General features: G+C 39.4%; 1 protein-coding gene across 1 annotated transcript; it reads left to right on the top strand.

Annotated features, from left to right (window-relative positions):
- Positions 1-10,274: 10,274 nt before the first annotated feature.
- Positions 10,275-15,502, top strand: CENPW (centromere protein W). Its single transcript, XM_020790684.3, has 3 exons — positions 10,275-10,478; positions 12,163-12,276; positions 14,997-15,502. The coding sequence occupies exons 1-3, from the start codon at positions 10,389-10,391 to the stop codon at positions 15,021-15,023; spliced, it is 231 nt and encodes a 76-aa protein (XP_020646343.1). The 5' UTR covers positions 10,275-10,388; the 3' UTR covers positions 15,024-15,502.
- The last annotated feature ends 5,675 nt before the right edge of the window (positions 15,503-21,177 follow it).

Genomic DNA, 21,177 nt, shown 5'->3' with positions numbered 1-21,177 from the left:
TGGGAAGGCTTTAGGGCAGTGAACACTCACAGAAACAGAGTAAAAAGACAGTTTTTCTTTAAAGAGTTAACCAACCAACTAACCAACCAGACTTGCTTTAAATAAATTAGTGGAGTGACAGTCCTTCTGAAAGGGACATTTTGCCATGTATCGTCAGGGAATTAGCACACAATCTTATAAGGCACTGTGAACAACAGGAGGTGGATAGGGACATTGAGATCCCTATTAGTGGGCTATATTGCCTCCCCAGGGAAATGGCCCACTTCCACAATTGATCTAGGGGAAATCTTTCTGTGCATGAAAAGTGGGAAGAGCTAGAAAAGGCAGGGAACAGGGAAATGGCAAGAGGAGATTAACAGCCCCTATAGGAGGACAAGAGGTGGTGGGAGATAAGGGATATAAAAACAGGATTGGAGACAGTAGAGGGGAGAGACTACAAAGAGGAGGAGAGAAAAGAGGATCAGGTTGAAGAAATCAAAGGAGTGGAAGACTTAAATGGAAGTTGGGAGGTAACCTGAAGGAACAGGAGCAGGAAGCACTTCATGAAGAAGTGGGGGTGACAACAACCCCTGAGCCCCCATCTGAATGGGAATATATTGAGAAAATGGGCCCATGGACCAGAGAGGTAGTTTCTCTAAGGGTATCCAAAGTCAAGGCAGAACACTATCTTAATAAGCCACATCCCCATAAACTTCCTTTTGGGAAGACAGGGATGGATGATGCCTGGCTCAGGGAAAGGCTCCAGGGATCCACCCTCTCATCTCTAAATAGAGCTGGCTGGAAATTTGGGAGAAAGTTTGCCAGACCACCTGGTATCTCACAAGAGGCAAGAATGGGAGAGTTATCTAGAACATGCACCTTCTGTACTATAAACCACCTCTGTTGCAGAACCCTGTGTCTGGGTTATCTAAGTGTGGTAACCTGTCAGACCCAGAGTTGGAGTACCATGTATTGAGAACTGGACCCAGGGGAGCCTAGTCAAATGTTGTTGTTGAATGTTAATTTACATAAGATGCTTGTCAGTTCAATAAAGTCTGTAAAAGCAAATAACCCCTAGTCTAGTTCTATGGAGCAGAGTACAGAAGACGGCAGCTCCCTTGGTCCAGCAGGGATCGGTGAGGTTCACAGGCATATTCTATGTATTTCTCCATTATTGAAGCACAGAGCAGTTGTGTTTGTCCCAGCCCTGAATGCTTTCAGTAAACATTTCTGAAACCAGGGTCCTGACACAAATCTTCAAAGAGGAAATTACCTCCAGGTCTAGAGCAGTCTGAACTTTTGACCCTGTCAGTCAGGACTCAGTTAGCTGACTCTCAGGAGGAGAGCTAATGCAAATAGGCATTGGTGCTGGGGAAAGGATTCTGTGTCTGGTTGTAAAAATATTTTGAAATACATTTTAAAAAGAACAGAGAACAAATATTCAGAAGCTCGCTTGTTCAAGCTTTTACTGGTCTTTAACTGTAATAAAGTATTCACTTGTTCAAGCTGTGAAATTAGTGTTTTGCTTTGTGTCTTGCTCAATGTTAGCAGAGCTTTGGTGCCTATATTCTGTCATAGTTTCAACAATTCAACTCATCTTCTCACTACAGAATTTTCTGGGAATTAAGGGGAAAAGAGTCCAAAGATGTTGTGTCATAACTTCTGATGTGTGGTGACTGTTACTGACCTCCAAAATGTCCTATCAACAGCTCTGCTCATGTCATGCAAATTAACAGCTGTCACTTCCTCTGTTGAGTCAACCCATCTCATGTTAGGTCTTCATCTTTTCTTACTGCCCCACCCCACTTTTCCCCAACAATATAGTCTTTTCTGGTCCCTTCTGTATTTCCATTATATGTGCATGGTAGGACGTAGTGGGCCACTCTCAAGCCTCTACCAATACAGGCCTCCAGAGTGCTCACTACTCTTCTTCAAACTGCTGCCACCAACCTATCCTTAATACTCAAAAAAAGGACAAGTGTTTCTTTCAAACAAATAAGTTGTTTATTGATTTATACAAAATAAAAAAGGGTGAATCACAGGTAATAAATCAAGTTGTTAATCACGTTTCTCAATTACTAGATCACATAGACTTTTCCCTCACTGACTATCTCTCTCAAATCTATCTCACTCTCTCAATCAACTTCTCTCATCTTTTCAAACTCTCCAAAAACTCTCTCTTTCACACATCACACACACCTTATATAATCCAGCTCCTCCCCCTTCTGCATCACCCTCCATCCTCTCATTGGCTGAGGTTCCCCTGCCCAGCTGTGACAGACAGGTGAGAGCAGAGCTGTATGCCACATAGGATATGCTCAGTTTACTCATTTTAACTCTAGTGAGAGTTTAGGCTTGACTTGATTGAGCACCCATTTTTCTGCTTTTCTAGCTGCTTTTCATATCTGCAAAGATCTCCTCCAGTACAACATTTCAAAAGAGTTGATTTTTGTCCATGTCTTTCACAAATAGATCATCAATGCAGCCTGTGTCAAGGAAGCTCAGTGGGGAATTGAACTCCTAGCCTCTGACTCCACAGTCAGATACCTAAATGACTGAGCTATCTAGAATGAATGGTTTTGACCTTGGTATCTGGTGACAATTTTTGTTAACTCCAACTTTCCACCTTTTTTATTTTAAAAAAGTGAAGGGAAATCTTTTGGAAAGCACACACTCAACATGTTTATAGAGCTTTTGTCCAATATAGCATTTCTTCCTCAGGTTGCATATCCCAAGGAAAAGGTTTAGAAACTGGAACACAGCTTTCCAAGTCTGAATTCTGCCAAGCAGGCAACATTAGTTTACCTAAAAAGTTAAATGGTGTGTATATTTCTCCATTTTGTGTGTTGCACTCAAACTATTGCTTCACATTTCATTAAACCCAAAACAGTCCTTCAAAATATTTTGCCACAGAGGGACTGTAGCAACATCTCAGCTATTCTTGCTGCTATCCTCTCCCAGCAACCATAGTACATGTGTTCATCTTCTGGGATTTGCTAGCACTGGGTAATTCTACATTAGAGAGGTTTCTCTTAGAATATCTGTGTAGTGCATGTATACTTAAACTTCCATTATCAAAAGCCAGGAAATCCAATTCTTTAAAACTCCTCTGGTTTATGAATGTGGGATATTCTTCTACAGGATACCCTCTTGTACTATTCACACTTGTTGAAAAAACAGCCCCGAGAATTGCTTTATGTTTGGGTGAGAAGTAGTTAACTGATGGAAAAAGGAGTCAGTTTCTGGGATTTTCCCTTGCTTGGCGTTACTTTGTGAAAGTTGGTAATGAGCAGAAGAGAATATCATTTGACCATTTTGATTGCTGCCATTGGTGTTGTCAGCATTCAGGTAGCCTTTGCTATGTAAGGCTTGGCATCCTTTTTCATGCTGGCAATGCAGGCACAATATAGTGGAGCAATATCAGGCCATTTCCCGTCATTTTGAATTGTAAATACAGAAGCACAATATCACACATTTATAAACTGAAGGTTTTTTGAAGAAATGAATTGCCTTGCCTTTTAAAATGGATTATGACTTACATTTATTAGATAGAAGATTTTATATGGTTCATAGAAGATTATGAGACATAACTTCAGACTTTACAAGCACTTGTCACCATGTGATGAGTGTGTTAGCGTTAGAACTGGATGCATTATTTTTAAAAAGGAATTTGAAATATCCATACATACATGAATTAGGATTTTGCCTGATATGCTTGCACAGACTCTTCCAAAACCACAACTTGAGTTATCCTTTACTTCTCAAAAGGCAGATAATTATTTATTGTTATACCTCTGTCCACGTAATTGATTCTTTGGGTGTTTGTAAGAGCACATTGTGTTGGTCAGCTGTAACAGCACATTGTGTTGTTCTTACAGCTGACCAAAGAACTACAAGGGAATATTCTTCAGTTCCCACTAGTGCAGGGGTGGGCAAAATGCGGCCCTCCAGATGTTGCTGAACTGCAACTCCCATAATTCCTAGCCCACACAGCCAATAGTGAGGAGAGTTGGGCCTAGCCTACACAGTGAGGAATGTTGGGATTTCCAGTTCAGGAACATCTGGAGGGCTGCACTTTACCCAGGTCTGCACTAGTGCATATTTTTGCTATCACGTTGCAAACACAAAAAAAGACAAAAAAGAAAACAAAAAAAAATACTTAATTTGCAGCTCAGGATCAGGGCTATAACTAAGCAATACAGGCTTTGCTCTAGGGCAGTGGCTCCCAACCTCGGATAATACAGATGTTTTTGCACTGCAATTCTGAAAAGGCTTCACCACCAGCTATGCTGACTGGGGTTTCTGGAAGTTGCAGTCCAAACACCTGAGTTATCCAAAATTGGGAACAATTGCTCTAAGGCGCCAAAATTCAGAGGGCACTAAAACCTCCATGTGAAGATAAGCAGTGACATCTCCCAGCTCTATATACTGTACTTTACTTTTCTGGAAAGCATAAACTCTTTCTTTTGAGAGGATATCACATTCTCTTCCTTTTTCATGCCCATGCCTCAGCAGAATGGGTGAGATAAAGTCCTGTTTGTCCCAGGTGTCACAATGACTAGTTATAGCTGTTTAGGACTGACAGGAAAATGGCATAAAACTTTGAATAGGTCTATCAAATGCCTCTGAAAACACCTTAAAATGACATTAAAACATCTCTTGAAATTAAATTGAAAATGCTACTGATTACACCAAAAGCAAGTTTACAATTATTTATGTTACTTTTGAAATATAATGAGTTACACACATGTTGTCCAAAACATAACTAGTTACAGGTACTTATGTGCACTACTTGTTAAATCCAGAATCCTAATGGTTAGTTACACTAGTGTAAGTGCAATGGCATAAACTGCAGCAATGAATTGCTGCTAATCAACAACTCTGTTTATATTCCTCAATGCATATCATTTGTGTGACTTGGTTGATGTGAATGATAGAGATACAATTCATTTATCAGCAATTTGCTACCATGACTTTCACGGCTGCCCTAACCAATAGGATTCTGGCCAATGTGTTACTTTTGCACCAAATCAGAACAGAATCCAAAAGTGAAAGTATGTCTTCAAGTTTACAGTCCATTTCACAAATCAAAAGAAAAACATGAAAATATGGATTTAGAGGGGAAATGGGAACAAACATATTTTAGTGAAAAATGTAAAAATGTACTGTACTGTATACAAAAATGAAAATGTTCACTCACAAATTGGGTACATTTTGAGTAATTTAAATAAGAATATGCATTTTCTTCTCAGTTTTTAGAAGGTTTCTAATCTGATGCTGAATTGGGACAGAACAAATCTGCCAGTGGAACAATGGGAACCTGAATGAAGTTGAATTCAAAAGATTTGCACACCCTTAGTATACACATAATACTGATCATTCCCCTTCACGGCTTGCTGCCTTGTCGTGGCAAATGGACTTGAGTAATTTAGAGAAGCCATGGCCTATGCCGTGCAGGGACACTCAAGACGGGCAGATCATAGTGGAGAGTTCTGACTAAACGCAATCCCGAGGCAAGCCACTCCAGTACAGTGGTGCCTCGCAAAACGAGCGCACCGTTTAATGACGAATCCGCATAGCAATGTATTTTTTGGGATCGCTAATGCGATCGCATTGCAATGTTTTAATAGCCTAAACATCGCATTGTGATGATCGGTAAGCGTTTCGCTTACCGATCTTCGCATTGCGATGTTTGCGGAACAGCTATTCGGCGGTTCCAAAATGGCCGCCCGGTGCCCAAAATGGCTGCCACAACCATTTTTGCACGATTTCCTTGCTTACCGAGGCAGCGAAAATGGCGGCGCTATGAAGGATCTTCACATAACGGTGAGTTTTCGCCCTATAGGAACGCATTAAACGATTAAACACATTGCGATGTTTCCAGATAGCGACGATTAATCCGGAACGGATTAACGTCACTATGCGGGGCACCACTGTATCTTTGACAAGAAAACCCTATGAACAGAAACAAAAGGCTAAAAGATATGACGCTGAAAGATGAGCCCCTCAGGTCGGAAGGCATCCAACATGCTACCGAGGAAGAGCGGAGGACAAGTATAAGTACCTCCAGAGCTAATGAAGTGGTTGGGCCAAAGCCGAAAGGGCGCTCAGCTGCAGACGCACCTGGAAGTGAAAGGAAAGTCCGATGCTACAAAAAAAATACTGCATAGGAACTTGGAATGTAATATCTATGAACAAATAAATATTGACATCCTGGACATCAGGGAACTAAAATGAAAAGGAATGGGTGAATTCAATTCAGACAATTATCATATCTACTATTGTGGGCAAGAATCCCGTAGGAGAAATGGAGTAGCCCTCACAGTCAACAAAAGAGTGGGAAAAACTGTTGTTGTTGTTTAATTGTTATGTCCAACTCTTTGTGACCCCATGGACCAGAGCACACCAGGCCCTCCTGTCTTCCACTGCCTCCTGGAGTTTGGTCAAATTCATGTTGGTAGCTTCGATGACACTGTCCAACCCTTTCATCCTCTGTCGTCCCCTTCTTCTCCTGCCTTCACACTTTCCCAACATCAGCGTCTTTTCCAGGGAGTCTTCTCTTCTCATGAGATGGCCAATAGGTTTGTTCTCTCAGCAATCCATGGGACTCTCAAGAGTCTCCTCCAGCACCACAATTCAAAAGCATCAATTCTTTGGTGGTCAGCCTTCTTTATGGTCCAGCTCTCGTTTCCATTCATCAGTACTGGAAAAACCATAGCTTTGACTATGCGGACCTTTGTCGGCAAGGTGATGTCTCTACTTTTTAAGACACTGTTGAGGTTTGTCATCACTTTCTTCCCAAAAAGCAGGCATCTTTTAATTTTGTGGATGCTGTCACCATCTGCAGTGATCACGGAGCCCAACAAGGTAAAATCTGTCACTGCCTCCATATCTTCCCCTTCTATTTGCCATGAGGTGATGGGGCAGTGGTGAAATATCACCCTTCAGCTTTGGTATTTCCCCTCCTGTTTTAGGCAAGTTTCATAACTACTGATAATTCTTCCTGCAAAAACAGCAAAGCAGGAAAATGTTACAGAAAGAAATGGGAAATTATTAATTGCTTAATGATGAATGGCATCCTTCAGTCTCAGGAGACTATGGTAACGTGCTCTGTATGGAGGACTTGGAGAGTGTCCTCTCCAGAGCACGAAGCCTGGGTAAAATAATATGGAAGATAGGCTGTTACCTAAGCAGCATCCCCTCCCTCTTCACGTCGTTGAAATAGTCCAATGGAAAAGCAAGAGCCAATACAACTGGCTCCAGTGACGTTGCAGGAGTTGCCGGAATGACACGAACTGCCTCCAGGACTCCAGCTCCAGATTTTGCCTCAAGGTTTACTCCTGAAGCCTTTTTCATCAGTGGATATAGCCACAAGGCGGAGGTTTGAAATCAGAGTTTTCCTTCTCCTAGATGGGCTGCCTTCCAAGGCTGACAAGCCCCACCTACCCAGCCTGCTCCCTCATGGAGCACATTTTCCCACATGCTATTTATACATCATTGTAGACAGGCTTTTGCTGGATTGTTCTGTTTTGCAAACATCTTTTCAAAATTGAAAAGCAACAAATGGCTAAATAGTTTGAGGCTGATGTCCAGGATAGGCTTCAAAATCCTTCCTCAACCATGAAAACTTGATTCACCCAATGATTCTTGTACATTTATTTATTTTATGATGAAAAGAAGCATCAAACTAATGAAATATGATTATGCATTTCAAATTAACACATATATAACATTATTTTCCATGTTTCAGTCATATTCCCTTTAAAGATTCAAATGAGCTAACTTCATGTAAGAACTAAAACATAAGTAAGTAATGTGTTACTCAACAATCATAAAATCATTCACAACATATCAGAGACACCTAGAGCAGGATCAGAAACAGATTTTGACATAAGTATGGTGTATGTTATCAGAAATTTCCAAACAGGCAAGCATGCCATCCTCTACTCTCTTGTGGCAAAACCAACAAAGAGCATTTAATACCTGAAAGACTAACAAATTTCATTTGGCATAAGGTTTTCATGGTACATAAAAGTGCATAGTCTTAGGATGACGGGTGAATTGGTGAATAGAAAGCTTTTGTAAGCAGTCAGTGAGAACAGCATGATTGTTGTTATACAAACTATTATAAATACTTTGCTCCTTTAAATAATATATAATTTAGAAAAGTATTATAAATGTACTATTACGTATCTAGTAATTATTTAACACTACACAGTACATATGGCTAGTATTTCTAACATAAAAGATCCATTGACTCATTTGTAGAAATGGGTACTCACCTGATAATTGGTGGGTTCCTGAGGGCTTGTGGTTAGCTATGAACCAATTGGAAAACTGAACTGTTTGTGCCCAGTGGGGAGAGGGGCCTATCTGCTCCTGTTGTGCTACTACCACACTGCCAGCTGGGGGTTCTGGAAGTTGTGGTTAAAAAAAACAACAACTCCCCATCATTGGCAACAGCACAATGGCAAAGGCTGTGACCTTAGTAGCCACATTTCTCTCTTCAGTTCACTTGGTGGCATAGCAGCCAAGGACCTTTCAAGATGACCTTCTGAACCAGGTAGGTATATATGGAAGAAGATGACCCTTTTGGGTAACCTGACACTAACATGTTCTGGCCTTTAGAGACATTAATGCCTGCATTTTGAAATAAGCCTTGAAGTGTACTGGAAACCCATGTAGGTGGCAAAAGACTAGTACAGTAAAGCAGCATCATATTGGCAAGCCTCTATTTCACTCCCCCTTTTGGGCCAGCAAAAATTCTCAGATCATTTTCAAAGTCACCGAAGTGTATAATGCATTTCAGTAATCAAGTGCTATTCTATATATTTGTTTCTTTGTGTTTTGGAATAAAAAGTCACAGGCTATTAAGACAAAGAATGTAAACGTTCCAAGTACTGAGTTGCTAGATCAAAGGAAAGCAAGTGCTTGTTTACATGTTAATTAGCATAAATAACTTCAGCTTTCCAAGTATTCAGCAGCATGACTCTACAGCAAATAATATTTGTTTTATTTCAGAAGCCAGTGAGCACTGGTTTAGGAAGTAGATGTTTGTGTAGTTTGTGTGCCTCTGTTTAACAAGTGTAATTCAAGGGACATGGTGGCGCTGTGGGCTAAACCGCAGAAGCCTGTGGTGCAGGGTCAGAAGACCAAGCAGTCGTAAGATCGAATCCACGCGACGGAGTGAGCACCCGTCACCTGTCCCAGCTCCCGCCAACCTAGTAGTTCGAAAGCATGCAAATGCGAGTAGATTAATAGGTACCACCATGGTGGGAAGGTAAACAGCATTCCGTGTCTAAATCACACTGGCCATGTGACCATGGAAAGATTGTCTTCGGACAAAACGCTGGCTCTATGGCTTGAAGAGCGCCGCCCCCTAGAGTTGGACACGACTGGACAAAAATTGTCAAGGGGAACCTTTACCTTTACCTTTAGTATGTTTAATGTGCATACATTTGGAATGTACAGACTTTGGAACTCCCTCCTACAAGAAGGCCAGGCTGGCCCCACCTTTGCTGTCCTATCGCAAGCAGGCAAAGAACTTTCTCTTCAGGCAAGCTTTCCCTGAGTGACTGGCTGCTTGAGTGGGTTTTTTAAACAGATGGTTTTGCCTTATTGCCTTGAATGTTTTTGATATTGCTTTTGTTTGATCCTTTTGAGTATTTATATATTTACAATTTTTAGTTTTCTATATTGTATTTTAATGATGTAAGTCACCTTCTTAAGGAAGAAGATGGGGTAAAAATATTTTAAATAAAAATGAATAAAATAAACAAATATGCATGTTTATATCTTGTTTCAAGCCTGGTTGTGTAAAAAGTAGTACTTTCGTGAATTTTTATGTATTTGTTTATTTAAAATATTTTTGACCTGACTTTCCCCTGAAAAAAAGGACTCAAGGTGGCTTACAATTAAAAGACAGCATTTAAGCTAACAACAGTGTACTAAGAAACAGATGTTGCTGTTCCAGAGCTCCTCCACAAAAAGCTGCTCCTTGAAACAAGCAAAGGCCGGCGGCCAAAGCTCAAAAGCAATGAAAAAACTGCGAGCGTTGCTTAGAAGCGAAGGGAGCCCACAACAAGAAAAAAACCGAAACCTCCTCCGAGCACAACCGCCCAACTTCTGTTTATCTGCTCCGACCAGCCCCGCCGCCTTGCTCTTCGACATAAGAAGCTCCGCCCATTCGCCTCTACCAACGCGAATCCGGGGGAGGAGGGAGGTGCCTCCCTCCGCCAGTCAAGCCACGAGAAGGCGGGGCAGCGTAGGGAGAGCTCTCGCGCTACGAGGCGCGGTATATTTGAATTCTCGGGGCGCAGGCGCAGTCTGGTCTGGGGAACGCTTTCGTTGCGAGGGTTCACGCTTCGGGGTTTGCGTTGGCTCTGAGGAGGAGGAAGAGGAGGCTCGTGATGAAGAGCACGGTGCCGCGCCCTACCTTGAGGGGTTTGATTAAAAAGCATAAACCTCACCTTCGTTTGAGCGCCAACACCGACGTTCTGGTGAGGGGGAAACCGGAGGAAGGATGGGAAGAGTGCCGGGTGGTGGGAAGGGTTGTTAGCAGGTCTCCTCGGACCAGCACCCCCCCCTTCTCTCTCTCTCTCGCTCTCTCTCATGCTTAGCCACACACAGGGAGAGTTTTTTAAGGGCACGAAAAAAGCCACTTCTCTGGTTTAATAGATTAAAGTCTAGGAAGAGTTCCTCCGGAGGAGGCCCCCGTTTAGTGATTGTTTCCATAACAGGTTTTGTGAATGAATGTGAACGGCCTGCTTGTTTGTCTCTTGATTAATGATATTCTGCTGTGTGAACAAAAGTTATTGAACGATATAGCGTGCTGGGTATTTTGATAGTTCTTTTTTTTGTTGTTGCATGAACTGTACTTTTTTTTTAAGTGCAAGGCATTACTTGGTGATGTAACAATCACGTCTATGGAGAAATAATGTGAAATGTTTTCTTACTGTGTAAGGAATGGAAAATGTAGGTGTAATGCTTAAAAGTGTGGCTTAAATACATATATTTCTGGTAGGGAACAATTCTTTTACTTCATTTATGACATACTTATTTTAAGGCATCGGCTGGGACCGTGGATATCAGATCAAACAAGCATGGACAATGTCGTGTGTGCACACCAGGATGTCTTGTACTGTACTCATTTTCAAACTGTCCCTTGCGGCCTCTCGCTGCACATCAGCATCCTTCTGAGATGGCTTTTGATACACTGAGAGGCGTTATAGGTACAGTAGAAGAGAAAAGCTAACTGCCTTCCAGTGTATTCCTTGCACTGGATTCCTTGAAATCTAGTCATAGAATGGAAATTGGAGGGTCTGTGAAGCTGTTATCCATAGTTAGCTTTAAGAGACTTTGAGATTAAACAAAGTGTCAGGGCTACATAGAAGAGACCCAATGAAATCAAAAGACCTTGGTGTTAGTTGGGATTAGGGGTGTGCACTGGTTTGAGAAAAAAATGTCAAAATGTGACAAAGCAAGGATACTACTGGTGCAGTTCATAAAACCATCAGTCCCTCTCAGTTTGGTTAGGGAGCCCCTACAAGTAACTGAAGTTTGCTTTGGGGTTTAAAAAAATGCTGATAGTTGAACAAAAATACATGCCACTGATTCTTCTAGCGAAAGTAATTACAGCACTTCTAAGTGTATGTAGGATTAATTTATTGATGTGGTATATTGTTTGCCATGTGAAATGCCCATCTTAATTAATAGCTATCTTTCCGATAGCAGTGTTAATGCTGTAAAGTAACCTGCAGATGTAATGTGTCAACAAACACTGCAGACGTACATTCTTTCTGCATGGCCAGGTGATGTTTGCTGGAACATCCTCTTCTTGCTGGTATGTTTTAAAGCATGAAATAGGAAATGAAATAGCCATTTTTAAAAAGTAATTGTTGGTAAGAAGAATTTGTGAAATGCAGGCATGATACTTCATGATCAGAAACAAATTTAATAAGATAATATATACTGTTGGTTCTGGATCTTTGTGGAATTAGAAGTATATGCAAGTTTAGCTATAGTCTAATGTGTATTTATTTTACTTTTATATACATATTTTTCAAGAGCCCTGGCTTTTTTAATGATCATTATTTTATAGAGCATTTCATAAATCAATATACATCAACCTCTAAGCATTCCTTTGGAAGTTTTCTTTGTTAGTGATGTGTTCTTCTTTTAAAGGTACATTTGAACTTCTTACTGTTTCTGCATGGATTAGCAGAAGAATCCAGGGTCAAGGCTATTGCAGAAAAGAGCAAAACAATTAAATATGAACATGTTATCTCTTCAGCAAAGGTAATTGCATTTGAAAGCTGACATTTTCCTACTATGATAATAATAACCTTACACCTGCAGAGCTGGAAGGGACCCTATGGATCATCAAGTCCAGCTCTTGTCAAGAAGCCATAGTGTGGAATTGAATTCCCATTCTTTCTTTGTAGCCAAATACCTAAACTGCTGAACTTTTCAGCAGTGTTAAACTGCAGATACTTTTCCATTTTATGAGAAGGAAGTTAAGAGACTTGCAGTGCTGCTATAACATTTACAGTGGTGCCTCGCTGAGCGATGAAATCGCTTAACGAGGCACTCTGGGCCATCGCTGGAGCATTCGCTCAGCGATGGCCCCTATGGGGTTTTTTCGCTTTGCGAAGATCGCTAAGCGATTCGCTTAGCGATCTTCGCATAACGAAGCCAGGGAGAACAGCTGATCGGCGGTTCCAAAATGGCCGCCGGAAGGTCTGCGCCGCATTTTCGCGCCCTGCCCTCGCTTAACGAGGGCGCGAAAATGGCGGCGCTATGAAGAAACATCGCTGAACGGTGAGTTTTCAAGCCATAGGAACGCATTGAACAAAGTTCAATGCGTTTCTATGGCTTTTTTAATTCCGTTTAGCGATGTTTCACTATAGCGAAGGTTAATCCGGAACGGATTAACCTCGCTATGCGAGGCACCACTGTACTTCACTGTTGATTTATGAAACTGTGTTTCTGAATCCAGCTAATATGACAACATTTTCAATGTATTAAAACATGTTGCTCTAATAATAGATTGCTATTCGTGTAATTCAAGTCATATGACTGGATTTTATCGAGTTGATCAAACAGTTAAAATACCTGTACAGTAAAAAAATAGAAATAAAATCAGTATTTTCTACAAATATATTTAAACAATAGCCATCATATTTGAGATCTTACCCAATCTGTCACACTTGGTTCGACAAATATCTTCAATTACAGTCTCATATAATTGAAAACAATGTGCAGGCAAGGATGGATGATACTTTTATTCAGCCACTGGAAAATCACAAACATGGCAGTTTTTAGTCCCCTACGGGTTTTCATGATTCCCTGTGTGGTATAGTGTAGCAGTTCCCAACCTTTCTGGGACCGCGGACTGGCTGAGCCTCTGAGGAAGGCAGGGCACCCCCCCTCGCGCAGGCACACAGGCTCTCTCAGGTGCATGCACGAAGCGGGAGAGAGCGCCCGCCAGCACCAGCGTGAGCTCTTGCTCACCCCTTCATGCATGTGCAGGAGCACCTGCATGCCCACCCACCCACCTGCCCACCCCTGCATGTGGGTGCATGCGTGAAGGGATGGGGGAGCGCTCACACTGGTGTGTATGCAAAGCAGCTATGGGGATGCGAGTGCATGCGGGGGGGGAAGGTCTGTCTCCACGGCCCAGTCTGGCTCGGGGGCCAGGGGTTGACGACTTCTGGTATAGTGGATAGAGTGACAGACGAGGACTGTGGGAAACAGAGTTTGAATCCCCACTTGACCAAGGAAATTCATTGGGGGCATGGAACTGGTAAAACCACTCCTTAAATATCTCGGTTACCTTGAAAGCCCAGTTAGGATCACTATGTTGCTTTCAATGTGAGGGCACAGAAAATACACGGGTCTTCACCAGGCTTGGTGCCAGAGACCTGAAACTGATGCAGGAGAAACAAAAGATCCAAAAATCATGGCCAGATGTCCATGCTAGGTTCCTTTGTGTAAAGCATGTTTCCAAGTGGGGGCTGCAACTTAGGTTAGCTATGTAGGCTTCAGGTTTCATCTCTGGTGTTATGGATTAAAATATCTCTTCCGATCTTGTTTAAAAAAGAGTTGCCAGTTGTTCAGCATTGTCTTCTACATTGCCTCTTTTTTGTTGAAAATAATGTGTCATTTTCTTATCCTTTGTTATGTCATTATAATAGCACCTTTATCCACAGATGTAACCATTATTCAGTTTGCTTTATGTAATTAGAGAGGTAGTCATGACTGATTAAAGAGTGAAGACTGACTGTAGATCTGACTGCTTGTATCTAAACTATTTCTTAAATTAGAAACATGAATCATGTTATCTCATATATGTGTATAAAAGCTCAGTGGTGCAGTTTTAAAATTAAGGAAGCAGTGCAAAAATATTTACACCATTCAGGAATCTTTTTCATAAGAATCTGTTCAGAGGAGGAAAATTATTTCCTAATCGTATTAGACAGGAAGCATCTTTCCTGGCACATTTTGGTTTTCTGATTTCTTTCAGTCCCCTCCATTTGCCCAAGCTTTTTGCTTAGTTAGTGCCTTCACGTGTTGGAATTTGGGAACAAATCTGCTTGGAGACAGAGAACTAGGTGGATGATTATTTGGATTCTAGGCATAAACATTAGTGCTCCAATACTGGAAGCATTCAAGAGAAAATTAGACAACCATCTGTCAGACCTACTTTGATTTGGATTCCTGAACTGCAGGGGTTTGGACTAGATGGTCTTATAGGCACTCTTCCAACTCCAATATTTTATTCTAGCATAGTGTTCCTATTCTAAAATAGGCAAGAGAAAATGGAAGCAGAGAAAATAAAGGTTAAACGCTGATGTGATATTTTTATTTATCGGCCCAGTTGCCTTTTGCAGTAGTTTAGATCAAGGGTTTCTTTGAAACATAAATATTAGTTAAAGCTTTCTCTGCTAAATATTGGTTTATTCTTATTTGAAATAACAGCAATAATTATCTAAAGACTGTGTTTGTTTGTTTCCCAGATAATTTTAAAGAAGAGCCGAGGTTAAGTCGAGAAACTCCTCCATCCTCTGGTTGATTTTTGTATAGTGTACAAATTTGTCAAAAAACTTTTTGTGTGTGCAAAGCTCTCATGTTCATATCAGGTAATTTTCCAGAATGGGTATCATTGTGAATTCATCACCTAGTCTTTGATAACATAGCTGAAGTATGAGATTAAAATTGTGATTGAAATATATGTTTTAACATTAGTATTTTTTAAGCATGTCTTCTGCAGTGCTTAATGTTAGCTTAACCTGAAGTCATTATGTTTTCTATAAAAACAAAGTATTTCTCTCCTGCCAAATACTTATGAAAAAGGCCTGCTATGAATGTATATGCTTTCAATTGTTTAGAAACCTTTTAAACTTCCACAATGTTAAAGTAACATCACAAATAAATATTGCAGTTAAATAGATGCTTGAACAAGAGGCTCATAATAAGAAACCAGATATTTGCAATAAAGGTGTAAACATATTGTAAAAACAAATGTAAAGCTCTTTCAATCTCTTTTCTTTGCTTTTTCCATTTATTGTTCTTTTGGTGTGTAGAAGTGTGGGGGGGGGGGAGTAAGAGAGAGTCTGTGCCAAGTCCAGTAGCTTGAGCAGTCCCTATGATGACAGACATTTTTTTTTCTTCTTTTCCTGGAACAGCTACTGGTACTGGAGATAGCTAAAGGAGTCAGATTCTGGAGCAGCCTCCCTCTGTGACCCTTCTCCTGTTTTAGTTTTAGAAGACAGTTGTTGATCATCTTCATTATCCTTTTATACAGGAAGTACAGGAAAAGGGACTGAGAGCCTCAGCCCATATCCTTCCTTTTCAGGGCAAACAGTACTTGAATATGCCAGCCACAGATTTCTACTTTCACACTTGTCATTCTTATTTAGAGAGCTGCAAGGATGATAAGGACAACTCCTTTAAAGGGAAAGAAAAAACACAAATACTGAAATATTGTTTGTTTGATGAAGAAGAAATATTCACTTTCTCCCTAATGCACTGATTCATACATTCTTATAACATGATTAAGTAAGTGGAAAGGGGATTCTGTTGAAGCATATTTTGTATAACCCCGCGTTGTTGAAATCTAATGCTTTAGATAATTGCACTTATTCATAAGAGCTGTGGTTGTTGTCTTTATCTGAGCAAGTAAACCTACTTTGAGATTTTCAATATGCCATTTAGAAGCTCTTGTCTCAAAATGAATGTTCCTTTTGCAACCATAAGGTGGGGGTAGAGTTAAGTGTCCCATATATTTTTCTTTGTATATAAGCCTGTTTTATTGATCCCCTTTTCTAGAATTCTTTTTTTTTACATTAAAATACTAACAGACAAATAATGTACCAAGTTTTCTTGCCTGACATATGTGGGGCAATTAAGGGTTTTGTTTTTACATTTTTCACTTAAAGGAAGGAAACAACTTTTGAGCTTTCACATATCTAGTTAATGAAGTCTGTGAATAAGGAAGGTGAATGTTCTGTGTTTTGACAGCATCCTGAAAATGTCTCATTTTTTACACTAGCAACTGTCATCTAATCATGCAGCATAATTAATCAGCACTGGGTGATTAACACTTTATAGGGTGCAGTCTGGAAACTGAGTATATACTTTAATCAATGCAGATGTGTTTAAGGTATAGAGCAGTTAGTATAGATAAGGACAAATATTTAAAATATTAAAATATTTTTTTCTAATGTACCAGTAACAGTAGATCTGTGGAAACACATTTTAAAAATCCCTACACCTGCCCAGTATGGAAAGAACTGTTACAAATAGATATGCTGGCTACCAATGTAAAATCATGATGTTCCACTGGAAATGTGCATAATTAAATAATTTTTAGTTAGTTGCAAAAATGAAATGCTCTTTGTTAATATTCACTGCATAGCCATATTATAGTCTAGTGAACACATTACTTTGGAAGACCAGCTTATCAGAGAGTTGTTAGCTCTTAGAAAAAACCTCTTGTGCTGTTTTTTTATATTTATCTCTTTAGTGAATTATAACTCATGTATACATTTGACTTACACTTACTCTGCATTGCTTATCCCTTCAACTAAAAATCAAAATTAGCTTGATTTCCAAGATTTGTCCTTAAATATTAATGTACTATATTATGTTCAGTTCATAATCTGAATTATCTGTAAATAACCTTTGTACAGTACATTTCTCATTTAGTCTGTGTCTTAATGTTTTATCTTGCAGTGTGATATGCTTCATAGCAAGAGCAGGTTTATTGGTTGAGCAGGTTCATCGACTGTCCCAAGCTCGCTTATAGACTTTCTTTTTCTTGGCCATTCCCCACACAGATTAGCGCCCCCCCTTAATGTTATGTTAGTAGTGTGGGAGGCAAAGCAGTTCAGCTTTTCCCATGTCTCTTGGGTAACATGAGAATCACTGGGCCTTGTGGAAGAGTCCAGCTTGTGGGTCATTTCAGTTTTACCTGGCACTGTGGGAAGGACACACTACAGTAGCTCTCATGTTACTACAGTAAAGTAAGGAGGACATCTTAGATGTTTTATTAATGATATGCATAATAATCTTGGAGAAAGAATACAGTTTTTCAACATTTACTTATGCAGTTGTAAGTGCTGTTAAAATAGGTAAGTCCCACTCAGTTTGATGGGCTATTTCTATGCAACTAGATTTCTGAATGATACGACCTCATATGAAAGAATATATTCATTAATAAATAGGTTATTTCAAACTGTATAATTATTTAATCATATTTTAATTAGCATATATTTTAAGAGTTCTTTAATGTTTAACTTCTTATGTTTTTAAATCTATTGAGCCACCCTGGGACACCCCTTATTGGGAGAAAGGCAGCCTATAAATAAAACAAATATGTAAAACAAAACAAAGATCATGTTCAAGCTAATTACTAGGAAAGTAATGTTTCTGTTGTTCAGGGCAGAATATCAAAAGATAAACTAGAACATCACAATAACAATGCTTTGTGTTTACTTGGAATAAACGATGAAAGGAGGGGGTTGCAGTCCAAAATAAGTAAAGAGGTATGGATACTTCCAATGAATTTAGATGTTCAGGGCCAGATGAATTACATCCAAAGTGCTATGCATATGTCATATTACAGCCTTTAAATCTAAGTCTGATAATTCTTGGAAGACAGCTGAGGACAGGGGAGACAAAGTGGACAAGTGTCTCCATCCATTAAAAAGAGAAAAGAAGGAAGACTTGGACAACTACTAATTCCTCTGCATGCTGTTGGCCTCAGAATGTTCCAAAACAGATCATTCAACAGTTCGGTGACCATTTGGAAAACAATTCTTGGATTACTAAGTGTCAGGATGGATTTCTTAACGTCATAATTGAATTAGAAACTTGGTAAGTAAGGGGAATGCTGCAGATGTAGTAACTCTTGATTTCAGCACAGTTTTCAAGACCCCATGATATTCTCAAAAAGACTGGTAAAATATGAAGAGTGATACTATTTCATTGGTGGTTTTGTAGCCGACAAACTACCCAAAAAGTGCCAATGCTATCATTTCATCCTGAAGAGAACTGGCAAGTGATATGCTACAGAACTCTGTTCAGGGCCCAGACACCTTTATAAACCACATGATTGAAGTAGTAGAGGATTTGTGAAATTTGAAGATGACATGAAATTTGACACCTCACAAGACCAAATTTATTTATTATTTATTTATTTACAGTGTTTTTAGCCGCACCATTACCAGTGGCTTCTGGTATGAGGATGAAGGATGACCTTAACAGATTGAAAAACCTGGCCAAAGCAAATGGAATTAATTTCAATAGGGATAAATGTAAATGTTCAGCATTTAGGCGACACCAATCATATGCACAAATTCAGTATGAGTTATATGTAGGAATAATTACGACTGAAATCCTGTTGCTTAACCTAACAAATTGCACTAGAGTCAGACCATTGACGAGTTTGGCAAGTCAACTTTTCTGTAAATTCTATTCAAACAGACCTAGTTTAGTTATTTGCTGAAGAATAGCAAATTATAAAGAATATGCCCATTTAAGCAATGGAAATTACACAGGAGTTGACTCACCAAATCCCCACTGATTAGTGAGCCTACTCTAGTGCAATCTATAATGCTCAGTAACTAATCTCTAAAAGCTAATGCTTTTTTCCTGAATTCCTATTAAATATGAGTGTGAAATTGCTTTAAACCATACACACACAATATATATACTGTATATAATGATACTATTTTAGCATGCTTCTATAAGCCAGGAAGTCAGTTATTACTGTTGGATGTTGACCTCTCAAAATGATAGTAGTTAATGTCGATTAATTTGAATAAAATCTAATCTTGGGCGTGACAATAAGTGATAACTGTGTTGCACAGAATTCAGATATGGGACCTGGAAAATTAAGACATAACTCTTATCTTCATTTTAAAGAGAGTCTAGAACTGTGTAGAACACTTATGATCTTGTGCAGTGTCAAAACATGAAACCAAAGGGAGATATCCTCTGGTTTATAGTGTTAAAGGAATGACCTGGCCAGCGTAAAAGGTCAATAGCTTACAAACCCCAGAGAACAAGAAGCTAGTGAGCTGTACAATCTATGGGACATAAAGCAGCACATCATAGTTTTTGGATGTTTTATAAATGGTGCTTTTTCATAATGAAGCAGTTTTATTGGAATTTTAGTTCCCTTACACTGTATTTTACCTATTCCTTCCATGAGGAAATATTTACAGCAAAATGTTTACTATAGGAACTATATAAGGTATAAAAATTTATGCTTGTTTTATAGGTTGTGGAAGTTACCTCAAATGTTTCTTTCTCATCCCCCTTCTCCGTGTTCTTAGTGCTTATGTCCAAGCCTTCCCAAGAAAGAAAAAGTTTTCTGGCAAAGCTGGCTTTGATCAGTAGTGGACTTCTTACTTTTATACCTTCATTTAAACTTCCTTGGGAATATAATATTGCCAAGTCTTAAAAGAGATTAAACCTTTTTTGCCTTCATATTCCGACTCCTTTCCTATTACTTGCAGCTAGAATGCACTAAGCATGAACTTTATTAGAGATACTCTGCTTTATATTTCCCTTACAAAAAATTTTAATAGTGAATTGGCTAAAAGGCATTGCAATATAAATGAAGATGGTATTTGATCTTCAGTATTTGCAAGTTTCACAGTGATCAAATAATAGGTGGTGATCTTGCAGAAGAGCCTGCAGTAGAGTTATGGGAAGCTCTACACTTTCCATTACCTTGGCAGATACTCCTGGCATATGCATACTCGCACTACAATCTGATGATAGGATTAGTTTATTCAGATGCCAATACTCTTCCTTGAAGGCACTTCCAGTATATTTTTGGGTTTTCTTATTGTTTGCTTAAGAGCACCACATGATAATTTATCATACGATGTGTAAGTGCTATCCAAACATCACAAAGGCAGTTCCAAAGTTCAGATATTTACCAGTCCTCTATGTCTCTCAAAGCAGATAATTGCAAATCTTTATTCCAAATTCAAAGGAATCAAAATATTGGAATGTTTTCAGAGTAAAATGCTAGTTGGCTGTTTGCTATTTAACCACATTTGGGTTGAGTTTTCACCTTCTGTCAAAATTGTTCTACATAGTCTGAAACTGGACAAAGTAACTGTTGTTACCAGTCGCTTTGTAAGTGTAATAACTAACAAAAAACCCTGTAAAATTGCAGAGCACTTTTTCCATTATTTCAATTCTATATTAAGTACATATATAATAGTTGCCAGTAGCTTCTTAGCTCCAAATCCTATCAGTGACCTATTTGCTGATGAAGAATGAAATGAAATTCAGCTGCTTTTTCTAATCCTGTATATGTTTTCCTTAAGAATTTGACATTTGACAGGCAGTGGGAAAAATTTTTACTTATAGGTGTGCATACTTATAGGTATGCATACTGTAAAAAGTGTGATATAATGAATAGAATGTCAGAGTAGGACTAGGGAGGCCTGGCTTCACATCCCTGCTTGGTCATGGGAGGGTAGCAGTGGTAAACCACTCCTTGAACATCTTGCATGCCTCATCCTTATTAGGGTTATTGAAAGTGACTTGATAGTGCATAACAACAGCATCAAATACTGCTGGATGCCCATTTTCTCTCTGATTACCCTCAAAACTCTGAGTATGTTTAACAATAAGTTAAGCTTTTGGAGCATAAATCTACACAGTACAAAGGCT

The sequence above is a fragment of the Pogona vitticeps genome, chromosome 1 (assembly GCF_051106095.1).
Source record: "Pogona vitticeps strain Pit_001003342236 chromosome 1, PviZW2.1, whole genome shotgun sequence".
Taxonomy (NCBI): domain Eukaryota; kingdom Metazoa; phylum Chordata; class Lepidosauria; order Squamata; family Agamidae; genus Pogona; species Pogona vitticeps.
Note: the sequence above shows the minus strand (reverse complement) of the source record. Positions and strands in the feature narration are given on the sequence as shown.

Bases quoted from the DNA above. Each gene is read 5' to 3' on its own strand.
- CENPW (XM_020790684.3), top strand. From the start codon at position 10,389: ATGAAGAGCACGGTGCCGCGCCCTACCTTGAGGGGTTTGATTAAAAAG. The intron at 10,479-12,162 runs GTGAGGGGGAAA...CTTCTTTTAAAG, and splicing joins GCGCCAACACCGACGTTCTG to GTACATTTGAACTTCTTACT. The intron at 12,277-14,996 runs GTAATTGCATTT...TTTGTTTCCCAG, and splicing joins ATGTTATCTCTTCAGCAAAG to ATAATTTTAAAGAAGAGCCG.